This window comes from Heptranchias perlo, chromosome 8, assembly GCF_035084215.1.
Source record: "Heptranchias perlo isolate sHepPer1 chromosome 8, sHepPer1.hap1, whole genome shotgun sequence".
NCBI classification, from domain to species: Eukaryota; Metazoa; Chordata; class Chondrichthyes; order Hexanchiformes; family Hexanchidae; genus Heptranchias; species Heptranchias perlo.
The window spans coordinates 91,475,939-91,494,677 of NC_090332.1; the positions used below are offsets into that span (position 1 = coordinate 91,475,939).

The following is an 18,739-nucleotide window of genomic DNA, read 5'->3' on the forward strand; positions in this document are numbered from 1 at the left end:
CCTGAAAGGTTCCCAGTTTCTTTCTGCACAGCTGCTGCCTGACTTGCTGAGCTTCTCCAGCATTTTCTGTTTTGATCTCAGATTTCCACCATCCGCAGTATTTTGCTTTTGACTTAAGATTGTTTATAGGCTTAAAGTTACCGAATAAAATCGGAAAATGCTCGTAATGCGGAACAGATGTGTACGGGGAGAGAAAGGACAACCCAGGCAAGAGCCTTGTTTAGCCTGAAACGCTGGGGAAGGTTTGCAGTTTTAGCCCTGGGGGCGGTGGTGCATTTGGAGTTTGTGCGGTGTCGGAGTCGGGGCGTTGCAAACTTTGTATCCTCGTGCAATAAAAAAAACTAGTGACAGGAAACGCTGAGGACCATTGGAATGGACCGGGCAGCAGCAGGAACGTCAGTCTCTGATGTAAGAGGCGGAAGATGAGTTACTGTGGCGGAGGAGCAATGCCCAGGACCGGGGCTCTGCGCCGTGCAGATTGAACTCGTCCCAGCGGTTTGACTGCAAGGCTTTGCTTTTATTATTAATATTTTAATTGCACCGAATGGCTTTCCGGATTTTGCAGCTGCACCGCCGGGCCGGCTTGCAGGCTGCCGGCAGGACTCTGCTGTGGGCTCGGTGCTGCGCGTTGCCGGCCTGCCGGGCGGAGCGGCGCGCGGTCCGGGGCTCGTGGCCTGAGCCCTGCTGCGGTCACCATGGTAACCGGGGCCTGGCCGGGACTTGCCGCCGCCGCACCAGCACCGGGCCTCCGCCGGCCTCCAGCACCCGGCCTCCGGCACCGACCACCGGCCCCAAGACAGGACACCAGCAGCCAGGCGCCGGTCCGGAGAGTGAGGGCAGCCGGGCCGTCGCCAGCGCCGCCTTGGTAGACGCCAGGAGACTCCTGACTTTGGCCTACCCGGAGAGGCTGCCGCTCACAGGTAACAGCGGCCCCGGGGCGGGCGGGGTGTTTCCCCGGGGCGGGCGGGCGGGCGGAGTCCCCTCTGTGTCCGCGATGTTATCGGCCGCGGGCAGACAGTTGTGTCGATTAATCGGATCAGGAGATCCCTCCCCACAGGGTCAGATACCCGCCGCCGATACTCTGTAAACATCCCCATCCCCAGTGATGGCGGAGTCCAGCACCTGAGTGCAAAAGACAAGGCTGAAGTGTTTGCGACCATTCTCAGCCAGAAGTGCCGAGTGGATGATCCATCTCTGCCTCCTCCTGATATCTCCACCATCACAGAAGCCAGTCTTCGGCCAATTCGATTCACTCCACGTGATATCAAGAAACGGCTGAGTGCGCTGGATACAGCAAAGGCTATGGGCCCCGACAACATCCCGGCTGTAGTGCTGAAGACTTGTGCTCCAGAACTAGCCGTGCCTCTAGCCAAGCTGTTCCAGTACAGTTACAACACTGGCATCTACCCGACAATGTGGAAAATTGCCCAGGTATGTCCTGTCCACAAAAAGCAGGACAAATCCAATCCGGCCAATTACCGCCCATCATTCTGCTCTCAATCATCAGCAAAGTGATGGAAGGTGTCATCGACAGTGCTATCAAGCGGCACTTACTCACCAATAACCTGCTCACCGATGCTCAGTTTGCGTTCCGCCAGGACCACTCGGCTCCAGACCTCATTACAGCCTTGGTCCAAACATGGACAAAAGAGCTGAATTCCAGAGGTGAGGTGAGAGTGACTGCCCTTGACATCAAGGCAGCATTTGACCGAGTGTGGCACCAAGAAGCCCAAGTAAAATTGAAGTCAATGGGAATCGGGGGGAAAATTCCGGTGGCTGGAGTCATACCTAGCACAAAGGAAGATGGCAGTGGTTGTTGGAGGCCAATTATCTCAGCCGCAGGACATGGGATCTTGGGTCTGAAACTACTATATTAAACTTAAGGGCAATTATGAAGGAATGAGGGTGGAATTGGCTAAAGTGGACTGGGTAAACAGATTAGATGGTATGATGATGGTGGATAAGCAGTGGCAAACATTTAAAAAGATATTTTATGACTTGCAACAAAGATATATCCCTGTGAGGAGGACAGACTCCACAAAAAGGGGTGAACCAACCATGGCTAACTAAGGAAATCAAGGATGGTATCAGGTCACAAAAAAAGCAGACAACTGGTGAGCCCGAAGATTGGGAAAACTTTAAAAACCAGCAAAGGATGACTAAAAGAATAATAAAGAAGGAGAAAATAAATTATGAGAGTAAACTAGCAAGAAATATAAAAACTGACAGTAAAAGCTTCTACAAGTATATAAAAAGGAAGAAGGTAGCTAAAGTAAACATTGGTCCCTTAGAGGATGCGACTGGGGAAATAATAATGGAAAACAAGGAAATGGCAGAGGAATTGAACAGATATTTTGTATCTGTCTTCACATTGGAAGACACTAATAAAAACCAATAATAGTAGAAAATCAAGGGGCAAAGGGGAGGGAGGAACTAAAAACAATCGCTGGAGAAAAAGTACTAGGTAAACCAATGGGTCTAAAGGCTGACAAGTCCCCTCGACCTGATGGCATGGATCTGAGGGTCTTAAAGGAAGTGGCTGCAGAGATAGTGGATGCATTGGTTGTAATCTTCCAGAATTCACTAGATTCTGGAAAGGTCCCAGCGGATTGGAAAACCGCAAACATATCACCCCTATTCAAGACTGGAGTGAGACAGAAAGCAGGTAACTATAGACCAGTTAGCCTAACATCTGTCATTGGGAAAATGCTAGAATTCATTATTAAGGAAGTAGTAGCAGGACATTTGGAGACTCATAATACAATCAAGGAGAGTCAACATGGTTTTATGAAGGGAAATCATGTCTGACAAATTTATTAGAGTTCTTTGAGGAAGTAACGGGCAGGGTGGATAAAGGGGAACCAATGGATGCAGTATATTTGGATTTCCAAAAGGCATTTGATAAGGTGCCACGTAAAAGTTTACTGCACAAGATAAGAGCTCATGGTGTTGGGGGTAATATACTGGCATGGATAGAGGATTGGCTAACTAACAGAAAACAAAGAGTCTGGATAAAAGGTTAATTTTCAAAATGGCAATCTGTAACTAGTGGGGTGCCGCAGGGCTCAGTGCTGGGGCCTCAACTATTTACAATATATATCAATGACTTGGATGAAGGAACAGAGTGCCTTGTGGCCAAATTTGCTGATGATACAAAGATAGGTGGAAAAGCAAGTTGCGATGAGGACACAAAGTGTCTGCAAAGGGATATTGACAGGTTAAGCGAATGGGCAAAAATTTGGCAGATGGAATATAATGTGGGAAAATGTGAAGTCATCCACTTTGGGAGGAAAAATAAAAAAGCAAAATATTATTTGAATGGAGAAAAACTACAAAATGCTGCGGTACAGAGGGATCTGGGTGTCCTCGTACATGAAACACAAAAAGTCAACATACAGTTGCAGCAGGTATTCCGGAAGGCAAACGGAATATTGGCCTTTATTTCTAAGGGGATGGAGTATAAAAGCAGGGAAGTCATGCTACAACTGTACAGGGTGCTGGTGAGATCACACCTGGAGTACTGCGTACAGTTCTGGTGTCCTTATTTAAGGAAGGACATACTTGCATTGGAGACAGTTCAGAGAAGGTTCACTAGATTGATTCCGGGTATGGAAGGGTTGTCTCATGAGGAAAAATTGAACAGGTTGGGTCTATACTCATTGGAGTTTAGAAGAATGAGAGGAGATCTTATTGAAACATACAAAATTCTGAGGGGACTCGATAGGGTAGATGCTGAGAGGATGTTACCCTTCATGGGGGAATCTAAAACTAGGGGCACAATATCAGAATAAAGGGTCGCCCGTTTAAGATGGAAATGAGGAGGAATTTCTTCTCCCAGAGGGTCGTGAATCTTTGGAATTCTTTACCCCAAAAAGCTGTGGAGGCTGAGTCATTGAATACATTCAAGGCTGAGTTAGACATTTTTGATCAGCGAGGGAGTCAAAGGATATGGGGAAAGGGCAGGAAAGTAGAGTTGAGGTAAAAATCATTTCAGCCATGATCTAAATGGCAGCGCAGGCTCGAGAGGCCGAATGGCCTACTCCTGCTCCTATCTCTTATGGTCTTATTGCTGCAGGAGTTCCTCAGGGCAGTGTCCTCGGCCCAACAATCTTCAGCAGTGATCTTCCCTCCATCATAAGGTCAGAAATGGGGATGTTCGCTGATGATTGCACAGTGTTCAGTTCCGTTCGCAACCCCTCAAATAATGAAGCAATCCGTGCCCGTGTGCAGTAAGACCTGGACAACATCCAGGCTTGGACTGATAAGTGGCAAGTAACATCTATGCTAGACAAGTGCCAGGCAATGACCATCTCCAACAAGAGATATTCTAACCACCTCCCCTTGACATTCAGTGGCATTACCATTGCCGAATCCCCCACCATCAACATCCTGGGGGTCACCATTGACCATAAATACTGTGGCTACAAGAGCAGGTCAGAGACTGGGTATTCTGCAGCGAGTGACTCACCTGACTTCCCCAAAGCCTTTCCACCATCTACAAGACACAAGTCAGGAGTGTGATGGAATACTCTCCACTTGCCTGGATGAGTGCAGCTCCAACAACACTCAAGAAGCTCGACACCATCCAGGACAAAGCAGCCCGCTTGATTGGCACCCCATCCAACACCCTAAACATTCACTCCCTTCACCACTGGCGCACAGTGGCTGCAGTGTGTACTTTCCACAGGATTCAATGCAGCAACTCGCCAAGGCTTCTTCGACAGCACCTCCCAAACCCACGACCTCTACCACCTGGAAGGACAAGAGCAGCAGGCACATGGGAACAACACCACCTGCACGTTCCCCTCCAAGTCACACACCATCCCGACTTGGAAATATATCGCCGTTGCTTCATCGTCGCTGGGTCAAAATCCTGGAACTCCCTTCCTAACAGCACTGTGGGAGAACCTTCACCACACGGACTGCAGCGGTTCAAGAAGGCGGCTCATCACCACCTTCTCAAGGGCAATTAGGGATAGGCAATAAATGCTGGCCTTGCCAGCGACGCCCACATCCCATGAACGAATATTAAAAAAAGTTGTGGCCCAGTGTGGACACACTGCCCGCTTCATCGCGCCGCCCCCGAGCCCCCTCATCGCGCCGCCCCCGAGCCCCCTCATCGCGCCGCCCCCGAGCCCCCTCATCGCGCCGCCCCCGAGCCCCCTCATCGCGCCGCCCCCGAGCCCCCTGTGTGAAGAAGTGCTTCCAGTTGGCTCATTGTGCCTGTGCTGGCTCTCTGAAATATTTATCCATTTCGTCCCTTTCCCTGTAACCCTTTTTATATCTTTTTTTTAAATACTTGTCCTTTTCCCTTTTTAAAAGCTAGCGTGGATTCTACCAGTCAGGTTGAGGTGTTTAAGTAGATGTACTGAATCTAGGGAGTTTGTTCCTGGCCCGGTATCTGCAGCCAGACCTCTGTGATATGTTGTCAGTTGGTGCACTCCTTATCTTGGCAGTCCAGTTGTCCTGGTGTTGCTGTGATATCTACAGGTTTGCATTGTCACTTTTCTTTCTCCAGCTGCCGTGGGCTTCCTGGGCGTGTCCAGCATGGTGACTATGTCAGCTCCGTTCTTTCTGGGAAAGGTTATCGATACCATTTACACGAATCCCGCAGGGGGGGATGTGACTGGGAGCCTGACCACACTCTGTGCCGTATTGAGTGGCGTCTTTATATGTGGAGCTGCAGCCAACGCCGCCCGTGTCTACCTCATGGAGATCTCAGGTGAAGAAAGGGTCGGACTGCAAAAGTATTTGACTATAGGGACTTGCAGACAATGGCGTACGTTTGAAGTGTAATCGTTGTTATTATGTGGGTAAATGTAGTGGCCAGTGCGCACAGCAAGTTCCCGCAAACATTGAATTACAGCAATTTACAGCACAAACAGGCCATTCGGCCCAACTGGTCCATGCTAGTGTTTATGCTCCACACAAGCCGCCTCCCACCCTATTTCATCTAACCCTATTAGCATAACCTTCTATTCCTTTCTCCCTCCTGTGCTTATCCAGCTTCCCCTTAAGTGCATCTATTCCAATCGCCTCAACCACTCCCCGTGGTGGTGAGTTCCACATTCTAACTACTGTCTGAGTAAAGAAGTTTCTCCTGAATTCCTTATTGGATTTATTAGCAACTATTTTATATTTATGTCCCCCTAGTTCTGGTCTCCCCGACAAGTAGAAACATCTTCTCTACGTCTACCCTATTAAACCCTTTCATAATCTTAAAGACCTCCTCTCAGTCTTTTTTCTCGGGAAAAGAGCCCCAACCTGTTCAATCTTTCCTGATAGTTGTTGCAGCAGCAACAACAACAACATGCATTTATATAGCGCCTTTAACATCGTTAAATGTCCCAAGGCGCTTCATAGGAGTGATCATCAAACAAAATTTCACACGGAGCCATGTAAGGAGATATTAGGACTGGTGATCAAAAGCTTGGTCAAAGATTTTAAGGAGTGTCTTAAAGGAGGAGAGAGACACAGAGAGGTTTAGGGAGGGAATTCCAGAGCTTAGGGCCCAGGCAGCTGAAGGCACGGCTGCCAATGGTGGAGCGAAGAAAATCAGGGAGGCGCAAGAGGCCAGAATTGGAGGAGTGCAGAGATCTCGGAGGGTTATAGGGCTCGAGGAGGTTACAGAGATAGGAAGGGGGCGAGGCCGAGGCCGTAGAGGGATTTGAAAACAAGGATGAGAAATTTAAAATCGAGGTTTTCCCGGACCGGGAGCCAATGTAGGTCAGCGAGCACAGGGGTGATGGGTGAACGGGACTCGGTGCGAGTTAGGATTCAGGCAGCAGTGTTTTGGATGAGCTCAAATTTATGGAGGGTGGAAGGTGGGAGGCCGGCCAGGGAAGCATTGGAATAGTGAAGTTTAGAGGTAACAAAGGCATGGATGAGGGTTTCAGCAGCAGATGAGCTGAGGTGGGGCAGAGACAGGCGATGTTATGGAGGTAGAAGTAGGCGGTCTTAGTGATGGAGCGGATATGTGGCTGGAAGATCTCATGGTCAAATAGGACGCCAAGGTTGGGAACGGTGTGGTTCAGCCTCAGACAGTGGCCAGGGGAAGGGATGGAGTCGGTGGCGAGGGAACGGAGTTTGTGGTGAGGACCAAAGACAATGACTTCGGTCTTCCCGATACTGAGTTGGAGGAAATTTCTGCTCATCAAGTACTGGATGTTGGACAAGCAGTGTGACAAATGAGAAACAGTGGAGGGGTCGAGAGAAGTGGTGGTGAGGTAGAGCTGGGTGTCGTCAGTGTACGTGTGGAACCTGATGTCGTGTTTTCGGATGATGTCATCGAGGGGCAGCATGTAGATGAGAAATAGGAGGGGGCCAGGGATTGGGGGTCTCCAGAGGTAATGGTGCGGGAGGGGAAGAGAAGCCATTGCAGGTGATTCTCTGGCTACAACTGGATAGATAAGAATGGAACTTGTCAGTTGTGGTATCATCCTTGTAAATCTATTTTGCACTTTCTCCAGAGCTTCTATGTCCTTTTTGTAATATGGAGACCAGTACTGTGCACAGTGTTCCAAGTGTGGTCTAACCAAGGTTCTATACAAGTTTAACATAACTTCTCTGCTTTTCAATTCTATCCCTATTGAAATGAACCCCAGTGCTTGGTTTGCACTTCTTATGGCTTTGTTAACCTTGCTACTTTTAATGATTTGTGAATCTGTAGCTCATGATCTCTTTGTGACTCTACCCCGTTTCGGCTCCAATTTTCCAAGGAGTAGGCAACATCTTTATTCTTCCTACCAAAATATAACACCTCACACTTGTCGATATTGAAATTCATTTGCTATTTACATGCCCATTCTGCAAGTTTCTTAATCTCTTCCTGTATTTTGTTGCAGTCCTCCTCAGTATTAACTATACCCCCCAATTTGGTGTCATCCGCAAATTTTGAAATTGTGCTTTTGATTCCCAAGTCCAAATCATTTATGTAAATAGTGAACAACAGTGACTTTCCACATTCCGCCAGTCTGAGTAGGGTTTGAGATGAATGACTGACTGGTTAATCTGTTTGTGGTGCTATTGGACACTGGGAGTGCTCCCTTGCTTCGAATAGTGCCACGAGATCTTTTACACCCACCTGAGAGGGCAGGTGTGGCCTCGGTTTAACGTCTCATCTAAAAGATGGCAGCTCCGACAGTGCAACACTCCCTCAGTGCTGCACTGGGAGTGTCAGTCTGGATTATGCGCTCAGGGCTCTGGGGTGGGACTTGAACCCATGACTGTCTAACGTGCCTGGGGATGTCCAAGCACATGAAAGGCACAATATAAATGTCTGTTCTTTCTTTTTAAAGGAAATTCATTGTTCAATGAAACCAGTGATTGAAGTGTAATTTAAGAACTAACTTGTGTAAATTGGACTTGCTGTAAAACTGGATGTTTTCATGTCACAATATTAACTTTCTTCAGGCAAAATAATGTCCTTGCTGATCAACTCCCTATAGTTTTATTTGGCCAAAAAAACTGCAGACTCTTTAAAATGTGAGTCTGTGATTTGGATGTCATCAATCATTGAATGTTTTGGCTTAAATGTGTCGTGAAGTGTCAGCTTTGCTCAGCAATGGCAATCGCGGCTCCAAGTGAGCCGATGTGGGTTTACGCCACACTCCAGGACTTGAGCATTGCTGCACAGTTTGAGTGTGCATTTTGATAGATCTCAGGTTAGTTTAACTGCTCTCTCCTGTAAAGAGACAGTGTCTCTGATGATCAGGAGTTTACATTTGTTACCCGATATCTAGATGCATGATAACATAACCTGTGAGCGCGCAGTGCTGTAATCAATGTGAAACCAGTCTGGTATATGTCGAAGAATAAGGACTAGTAGAATTGGGTAAGAGGTCAAGATCCACAGGGAGGGGCTGAAATTGACTTGGGACACGCAGTGCTGGTTGGAAAGTTTAAACAAGTAGTTCCTAAATAATAAAGAACAAAGGGGAAGTGATGATTGAGAGGGACAAGTCAGAATCTGGGTACGGCACTGTGATTTTTACAAAGTATTGAAGGTTTACCAGCACTTTCGCAGCATTCCCGGCTCCACACTAGAATATGGAAAATGTTCACAGTAAAGCCATGTGAGAAAGTAAAAACTGGGGAACGTGGATTAGGTGGGAGTTACCCATTTGGTTACTGAAAAGTTGCGCTCCTGCAAGAAGGGAGAAGATGTGAAATTCCTTGTGACTGTCTGATTTTGGCATTCGGTTTGATGGTCAGTTTAATGCCCTTTTTTATTGGTGTGTTTATTACAGGACAGCAGATTGTCAGGCGTTTGAGGGCAAGATTATTTTCTTCGATTCTATGCCAGGAGGTTGGATTTTTCGATAAGACCAGCACAGGAGAGCTGATAAACCGACTTTCGTCCGATGCTGTCCAGCTTGGGCACTCAGTGACCGAGAACCTCTCTGATGGGCTAAGAGCTGTGGGTCAGGCAGCAGCTGGTGTTGGCATGATGGTGGGGAAAGGGCCGAAGAGCAAACGAGCAAATGTTGTTAGATTTCTGCATCGGTTAACTCTGCCGCTAACATTTGTTCCTGGAATATATTTAATCTTTTTAAAAACGTAATATTTATGGACATTTTATTTGTATGGATTTTACATGCTCTTAGGACAATTGCCATTTCCATTAGAGCATGTAAACTCCATACAAATAAAATGGGGGCTGTGCGTGCTGCGGGGGCGGAGTGGGGGGGCCGTGCGGGGTGCCTGTGCCTGCATGCGTGCGCTGTAACAATGAGTCTAAGAGCTGTATGTGGTAGCATGCAAAAGTAGCGTGCCGTGGACTTTCCTGCACCATGGTTCTGGGCAGGTTGTGGTAAATGTAAATGCCTCCCCCCACCCCCATCTCCCCTTGAGGCATGGACTGCTGCCGGTGATGTTCCACAGTGCCAGCAGCAGTGTCCTAGACGATGACTGTTCATTGGCTATTCTGCTGTGGAGGGCATCGCAGCCGAGCCTCATCCTGTTCGTGCCCGATGTCCACAGGCACACTTTCCAGCAGAGCTCACTGGATGGCAATAGAAGATAGGAGCTGTAGATGTCCCCCTCCCCCCTTAACCCAGAGGCACTGAGACAACTGCTCAAAACACATTCAGTAAAATGATCTCAGAATAGTCTCTGGTTATTCAAAAAATCTGTAACATGCGATTGGTTAATGAGCGGTTCAAGAAGGCAGCTCGCCACCACCTTCTCAAGGGCAATTAGGGATGGGCAATAAATGCCGGCCTCGCCAGCGATGCCCACATCCCATGAACAAATAAAAAAAACTACAAAATGTCATTACTTTGCATTTAACACAACTTAAACCTTTAAATAAAAAGATCAGTTAGGGAATAGGGAGGAAATTGATCGGATGTGATTGGATGGCGGAGACTTGTTTGTGTTTCACTTTACTCGGCTGCCGCACGTATATTAAGTTTCTTTGCAATGTTTAGCGTTTTACAGAATGTAGTTTGTGATAAATTGATTTAACTTTATAATTTTTTATTTTTCGGAATACCATTGTGTGATCTTAGTGCTTGTTGTTAATTTCATTTTTCCTTCCTTGTTTTTTTAATGAACAGTTTTGCATGTCACCTCAGTTGGCCACGTTTGTCCTGGGCATCGTTCCCCCTCTCTCTGTGCTCGCTGTGTTTTATGGGCGATACATTCGCAAGCTTGCCGGAGTGACCCAGAATTCACTGGCCGATGCAACACAGGTAACGCGCTGTCCATTCCTCGGTCTGTAAGAGTAAAGGGGCATTGTGACTGCAGGAGGTTTGCAGATGAGAAGGCCCTTCATCCTCGCTTTAGTTCATCCACTTAGAAAACCTGCAGATCCATCATCACAGCAGCCAACCGTCTCTTAAATGTTGCCACGGTTTTTGTTTCCAGATTAGAGAAGCTGGGACTGTTCTCCTTAGAGCAGAGACGGTTAAGGGGAGATTTAATAGAGTTGTTCAAAATTATGAAGGGTTTTGATAGAGTAAAAAGGGAGAAAATGTTTCCATTGGCAGGAGGGTCGGTAACCAGAGGACACAGATTTAAGATAATTGGCAAAAGACAATCAGTGAGGACAAAAGAATGTGTAAATGGGCGGTGGGGGGGGTGCGGGTGGTGAATGAAAACCCGGGAGAGATGTGAGAAAAGAGGGAAAATTAAGATATGGATTAGTCCCAGTTACAGCGCCAGTTATCAGTTCCGGGAGTTAGTCAAACGTTGTTGTATCTGCACATTGTGCTTGAGTTCGACTCGTCTTTGAACTCTCAATGCTGGAGTTTCTCGAGTGTCGAAAATTTGTTTTCTGTTGAAATGTGGTTGTTTCAAAACTTCAGATGTTGAGATGTATTAAAAGGTCATTATTGCACCAAAATAGTCAGGTAATCCCACCACTGTATAAATCATTGATGCGACCGCACTTGGAATACTGTGTACGGTTCTGGATGCCACTGTACAAAAAGGATATTGCAGCAATTGAAAGGATACTGAAGAGGGTAACCAGAATGATTATGGGGATGGAGGGATTGGATTATGAGAAGCGATTATTTAAATTCGGCATGTTCTCTGGAAAAGAGAAGATTGAGGGGTGACATGATTGTTTTTAGGATTCGAAAGGGACTGGATAATGTCAGCCATGACCAGCTGTTTCACCTTGTCCAGAACAGTAGAACCAGAGAACACGGCCTGCGTTTGAAGGGGGTAAATTCAAAACTAATCTGTGGAAACAGTATTTCAGTGAGTGAGTGGTCAATCCATGGAACAGGCTCTCTGGGGAGACGGTGGAAGCAGTTAGTATTGATTCATTCAAATGCATGCCAGGATGGACCGTAGGCTTTTTTTCGTCTATCAATTCCTATGTTCCTCTTTGGCATGTGACTCGTGTCGGCTTCCAACTCTGTTGGTGCTATTCCCAGTTTTCCAGGCTAATGATGATCAGGTCATGTGACACCATGCCCTTCCCACCACTCATAAATCCCAAGAACGTGAAGTTTGTCTTGTCTTGACATTAACTGACTGGTGTAGCTAGAGGGGAAGACAGCATGGGGTTTTGGATTTCATGTACCCAAGCTAACTTTCAGGATCTGTTCTGAAGCCATACCTTAAAGAAATACAAAGCCTTCAGGCTAGAGAAGGAACATATCTTGTGTGTATCTACTATCCTAGTAGATACAGCACAGGAGGAGGCCATTTGGCCCATCGTGCCTGTGCCGAAAGAGCTATCCATTTAGTCCCACTCCCCGGCTCTTTCCCCATAGTCCTGTAAATTTTTTCCCTTCAAGTATTTATCCAATTCCCTTTTGAAAGTTACTATTGAACTTGCTTCCCCCGCCCTTTCAGGAAGTGCATTCCCGATCATAACAACTCACTGTGTAAAACACTGTTTCCTCAGGTCGACTCTGGCTCTTTTGCCAATCACCTTAAATCTGTGTCCTCTGGTTGCTGACCCTTCCACCAATCGGAACAGTTTCTCCTTATTTAGTCTATCAAAACCGTTCATGGTTTTGAACACCTCTATTAAATCTCCCTTTAACCTTCTCTGTTCTAAGGAGAACAATCCCAGCTTCTCCAGTATCCCCACACAACTGAAACTCCTCATCCCTGGTACCATTTTAGTAAATCTCTTCTGCATCCTCTCTAAGGCCTTGACATCCTTCCTAAAGTGTGGTGCCCAGAATTGAACACAATTCTCCAGCTGAGGACTAACCAGTGTTTTATAAAACTTTATCATAACTTCCTTGCTTTTGTACTCGATGTCTCTATTAATAAAGCCCAGGATCCCATATGCTTTTTAACAGCCTTCTCAACTTGTCCTGCCACCTTCTAAGATTTGTGTATGTGCCCTCCCAGGTCTCTCTGTTCCTGCACCCCCTTTAAAATTGTACCATTTAGTTTATATTGCCTCTCCTCATTCTTCCTACCAAAATGCATCACTTCACATTTCTCTGCGTTAAATTTCATCTGCCATGTGTCTGCCCATTTCACCAGTCTGTCTGTGTCCTCCTAAATCTATTACTATCCTCCACATTGTTTACTACATTTCCGATTTTTGTGTCATCTGCAAACTTTGAAATGATATCCTGTATACCCAAGCCCAGGTCATTAATATAGATCAACATTGTTGCAACATTTCTGAACTGAACTGATAAGGGATCATTCGAACATTCGAGGGTTGGTCTAAGTGGACTCATCGTATTGGCGTAAGCAGCAGGGTTATCTAAAACCTGCCAGACTCGTACTAGCTCTCGCCCAAGGCATGGGCGTCACCAGCCTCAAACTGCGCTTCCTGTAGTTCTTGAGTTGCATTTGCAACTGTTGCCAGTTGAAGTGTTGCCAGAAGATTTAGGTTCCCTTTACATACTCTTTAATTCATGCCCAATGCAAAAGATCAATTCCACAGGCAAACCCTCGCTCCCGTTGATCCTTGCCATCTAATCTTCTCAATTTTCTCATTTGCTTTTCTTAAAGGAGCAATACAGTGACCTTGCGTAGGAAATAAATAAAACAATAAAAGCTGCATAGTCTCAGCAGTACCCTTTGGTCACTTTTATGTCCACGATTGAGAAACTAATCCCATCGCTGTGATTTGGAACTGAAGCAATTGCCAGCAGCGGTCCCATTATTCAAGTCTGCATACTCCGAGACAGAACTGCATCATTCCGTCTTGATTGCCTGTGAAATCCAGATTGTGTTTTAACCAGGGGATGGATGATGATGCAAAGTGCATCTCCCAGCTAAGGTGGTGGGTTCAAGCCCCACTCCAGAGACTAGAGCACAAAATCTAGGCTGGCCCTCCAGCACAGTACTGAGGGAGTGCTGGAGGCCCCATCTGCCCCCTCGGGTGGATGTGAAAGATCACATGACACTATTCGAAGAGGAGCCAATATCCCTCAACCAACATCACTAAAAACAGATTATCTGGTTATTAACTTATTGCTACTTGTGGAACCTTGCTTAAATTGGCTGCTGTGTTTCCCACATTGCGACAGTGACTACTCTTCAAAAGTACCTCATTAGCTGTAATGCTGTAATGTGCTTTTGGGTGTCCTGAGGTTACAAAAGGCGCTGTGTAAATGCAAGTTTTTTTCTTTCAAAAAAAACAAAGCTAATTTTTGATGGTTCTGCCATTAAGGAGAAGAATATTATCTTCTCTCGCAGCGGCTACCTTGCATATATTAACATATCAGGATCCCTAGGTGTCTATCTGCTTCAGGAAAGAAAGTGGGAATGTGTCTGGCCGAACTTGTCCTTTTGTGATCGGTGGGAACCGCAGGATGTAAATTGCATTGTAGACGAGGGGAGCAAAATTGTAATCTAGTTCACTATTCTGAGCTTTCAGTAGATCATCTGTGAGAATGTTTTGTTTGTTTGCGGGGGAACTTGCAGTGATGCTGTTGGTCTGATAGCAGTGGAACCAGTACAATCCTGTTGGTCTATTTTCAAATAGTCCTGGACCCAAACAAATGTAAACAAAAGCCATCCTCTTCCCTACATTTCAATATCAAACCCAAACCCCCTGAATGTTCCCTCCTTTAAAAAGTCAACAAAGAATCTTCAACAGCAAGCAGTCACAGGAGACAGTTTAACAATTGTCACAACACTAGTGTAGCTACAAACTCCTACAGGTATTACATTAATCCAAAAGCAGTTTCACTTTAAAAATAGCTAAAACAATTGTCCTTTTTTGCTTGTGATGCCTTTGTTAGTATTCTTGTATCTAAAGTTTATCTGCTGTAGACCAGTGGGTTCATAGAATCGAATTGTTGTCAGTGAAGATTATTCAACTTGTGAACCTTCCATTTTCCCTCTCCTTTCCTGAGGAGGTGTATGGTTCTAGTGTACTTTCATATCCCTCCTGGCCGGCTAGTCATCAGTGGGGCATCGTTCCTAGTTCAGTGCCGACATTCGCGTCCCTTCCAGTGGGGTTGCTGGATAGCCGGTGGGCACAGGACTCTCCGGCTTTTCATCTACCCTTCCCAGGACTGGCAATGCTTGGGCCAACTGAGGAACTCTTCCCCACCACTCCGACTGAGATCGGCTAACTCTGCAGGGATCAAACCGGGGACCTACATGGTGTGTGTGTGTGACGTGTGGAGTCCATCGGGAGCTGGCTGACATTCTGATTTTATTTGACGTGTACAGTAACTATGACTTTCTCTCCCCCCCCCCCCCCCCCCAAATTCACAGCTTGCTGAAGAGCGCATTGGAAACATAAGGACAGTCCGTGCTTTTGCGAAAGAGGATTCTGAGTTGCAGACGTACACTGAGAAGATCAGCCGCGTGCTGCAGCTTGGCAGGAGGGAGGCAGTGGCCCGGGCAGGGTTTTATGGGGCGGTAAGTGCAGGTTTATTAGGGCTTCGGGCTTTTTCTTTTACCTTTTAGCACTCTAGATATTTTGGACTTCTGTATTTCAGACATGGTGCACCCTGTGTCCTGGAGAGTGTTTTCATTTTCCCTGTTATTTGTAGCCTTCCCAGGACCCTTTCCAGATGGTGGTCTCCTGTAAATATAAGAGAGTCACTAATAAATCCAATGGGGAATTCAAGAGAAACTTCTTTACCCAGAGAGTGGTAAGAATGTAGAACTCGCTACCACAAGGAGTAGTTGAGGCAAATAACAGATGCATTTAAGGAGAAGCTCGATAAACACATGAGGGAGCAAAGAATAGAAGGATATGCTGATTGGGTGAGATGAAGAAGGGTGGGAGGAGGCTCGTGTGGAGCATAAACACCGGCATGGACCAGTTGGGCCAATTGGCTTGTTCCTGTGCTGTAAATTCTGTGTCGTTCCCTGTGATACTAGTAGTATTCTTGTGGAGCAGTTCAGTTTTGTTTTTTCATCAACTACAACTTAATTAACACTCTTCATAAATTCTAGATTATAGAATCATAGATTGACTCTCTTGAAGGTCCCAGATAGACTGATAAATACCTTCAAAATGGTGACTGGGGCCAAGCAGAATTTCAAAAATGTTTCAATCCATAGAGTTGCCAAAGAACCATATTTTGAACATATCAGGCAGCATATTTTGATTGGTTGGCCCTCCCCACTGGACATATTTTGAAAACAGTGTGTTCAGTTAGGCTGTGATATCTGTGAGTAAAGATAGTTTCTAAACCTTGTGTACAGTGACAAAATTCAATTAAAAAAATTAAACCACCCAAAATCATAGGCCTAAACGTTTATTTTTTGTGACAGTTGTGGGTGTTGGGGAAGGAAATGTGCTCCACTGAATTAGTCATCCCAGAGTACATCAATTAAAGCTGATTGTGAGCAATCAATGAAAGAATCGCTGACACTCGAGTGTAGTACTGGGGGAGAGCTGCTTTGGAGTTTTGTGTGAGCAAGTGAGAGATCATCCACTTTGGATCCAAGAAAGATAAATGGGAATATTTTCTTAATGTTGAACGGCTAGGAGCTGTGGAGGAGTGAAGAGATTTGGGTGTCCAGGTACACAAATCACTAAAAGCTACTGCACAGGTACAAAAAGTAATCAAAAATGCTCTTTATCTTTTATCTTTATGGGTGTGCGCGTGTGTCATTTCAATGCAGCTGACGAAACTGGAGAAGAGTACTTCAGATTGAGGCTAAGGGCAACAAAATCGAACAAACACAGTCCTTGTTTGCTTCTATATCTACCTACGCTCTCATTCTCTTTCGCTTTCTCTCGTATCCAATGAAGAAAGCATGATCTAAACAATACATATTTAACTCACCCAGCCAGTTAACCACTGACACACTTCCAGTAATTCGATCGGTTTTCCAGTGCTCCTCCCTCCCCGAAACACCCAGCAACCAATCAGATGAGCTGCCGGTTCAGTGTTTACTTTGGGTGCCTGTCGAATGGTCTTCAGCCGACACGCAATGCACAGCAAGAATGTTCAGCATGTATCTGCTTTCATCGGTTATTTCCGTCGCGTCACTCTGCAATACTGGAGTAGGTTGTCCGGATCCATATGGTGTGCAGAGGCTTCAGCTAGGCAGAGCAGTGAAGAACGTGCTGCGAAAGCATCCAAGTCCTTCTGCTGGCCTGTGTTATCGAGAGGCATCTGGTGCAACAGACATTCTCACTGCGCCCCAGCCCCAGCCCCAGCCCCCAGCTCCCACTGTTCGAGTTCACTGAATTCCATTGTTAGTGCCAACAATGTGTTTGCTGTCACTTGATCTGCATTCCGCACTATTTCCTCTAGTGAGCTCTTGTGTTGTAGCTTTCCGAAGTTAAATGTCATCTGGGGTGTTGCCTACAGAGGAGAGGCATTGGTCACCATAGAAAATCCTAGATTCATCATAGATCCTTATCGCTAGGGGTCACTCCTTTTTCCCCCCCCCCTTCCCCCCATCCTCGTGGGGTTTGGCCCCACAGATACCAGTCACCCTCTGGTACCTTTTTCAGTTGACCCTTTATTCATGCCTGAGTCTTGCTAGTTATTCGACCATGGGGTGACCTCACAGTGGAGCCAGACGCCTGGAATTGCCAGCAGTAATTGGGAGTAGGAACACTGATATTGATAGATTTATTTTTCGTTTTCAGATTGGACTGACCGGAAATCTGATAATTCTTGCCGTCCTGTACAAGGGAGGCCTGATGATGGGCGGTGCCCACATGACCGTGGGAGAACTCTCCTCATTTATGATGTACGCCTTCTGGGTAGGAATAAGTATTGGAGGTAAATGTACTGGTTTAATGTTCGCACTTTACAGCCTCCAGCAACACACCACTTATCCATTCCCTGAACACCACTTTGAAAATTATAATCTCTCATAGTTAAAGGCCTATTAATGTGATAGAGTTTGGATAGGGTAGATGTAGAGAAGATGTTTCCACTTGTGGGGGAGTCCAAAACTGGAAGTAAATAATATAAGATAGTCACTAATAAATCCAATGGGGAATTCAGCAGAAACTGCTTTACCCAGAGAGTGGTGAGAATGTGGAACTCACTACCACAAGGAGTAGTTGAGGCAAATAGCATCGATGCATTTAAGGGGAAGCTGGATAAACACATGAGGGAGAAAGGAATAGAAGGATATGGAGATAGGGTGAGATAAAGTAGGGCAAGAGGAGGCTGTTGTGGAGGATAAACCACCGGCATGGACCAGTTGGACTGAATGGCCTGTTTCTGTGCTGCAGATTCGATGTAGTTCGATATTAGTAAGTTTCAGGTATTAGGAAAGGCTGTGTGTGCGCCTGCTCCTTTTCTGCTTTCAAGGATTTGGATGTCACTGGCAAAGCACTGAGAAGGCCGCCTTGAACTGCTGCAGTGCGTGTGTATTCTTTGTAGTGGTTTGATACGATCGAGTGTCTCACTCGGTCACTTCAGAGGGCAGTTAAGAGTCAACCACTTATGGGTGTGGGACTGGAGTCACGTATAGGCCCAGACCGGGTAAGGACAGCAGGTTTTTGTCCCTAAAGGATATTAGTGAACTAGTTGGATTTTTATGATGATCCGACAGCTTCCTGGTGATTTTTACTGATACCAGCTTTTTATTTCCATTTTTTAAAAAACTGAATTCAAATTCTCAACTGCCAGTGTGAGATTTGAACTCAACAACAACAACTTGCATTTATATAGCGCCTTTAACATAGTAAAACGTCCCAAGGTGCTTCACAGGAGCGATTATCAAACAAAATTTGACACCGAGCCACATAAGGAGATATTAGGACAGGTGACCAAAAGCTCCCCACTCTTGACCCTCTGATGGAACAGCAATTCCTTTTCTCACTGGACTCGCTTTGCTCTGTGCATTGATGGATGCTCTGTTTGAACCA

At 46.1% G+C, this 18,739-nt stretch overlaps 1 protein-coding gene and 1 long non-coding RNA gene across 2 annotated transcripts in view; one reads left to right on the forward strand and one right to left on the reverse strand.

Annotated features, from left to right (window-relative positions):
- The first annotated feature begins 204 nt into the window (after nt 1-204).
- Nucleotides 205-18,739, forward strand: part of abcb10 (ATP-binding cassette, sub-family B (MDR/TAP), member 10) — a 30,220-nt gene continuing 11,685 nt past the window's right edge. Inside the window, exons 1-6 of the mRNA XM_067989541.1 lie at nt 205-920; nt 5,519-5,722; nt 9,249-9,451; nt 10,560-10,694; nt 15,160-15,306; nt 17,504-17,639. Coding sequence (XP_067845642.1) covers nt 545-920; nt 5,519-5,722; nt 9,249-9,451; nt 10,560-10,694; nt 15,160-15,306; nt 17,504-17,639 — 1,201 coding nt within the window. The 5' untranslated portion in view covers nt 205-544. The remainder of the gene's footprint in view (nt 921-5,518; nt 5,723-9,248; nt 9,452-10,559; nt 10,695-15,159; nt 15,307-17,503; nt 17,640-18,739) is intronic.
- Nucleotides 10,463-17,013, reverse strand: LOC137324817 (uncharacterized). The gene is made up of 3 exons (XR_010963727.1): nt 16,689-17,013; nt 15,348-15,472; nt 10,463-10,718 (listed from the first exon to the last, which is right to left on the reverse strand). It is a non-coding gene; the product is annotated as an uncharacterized lncRNA (long non-coding RNA).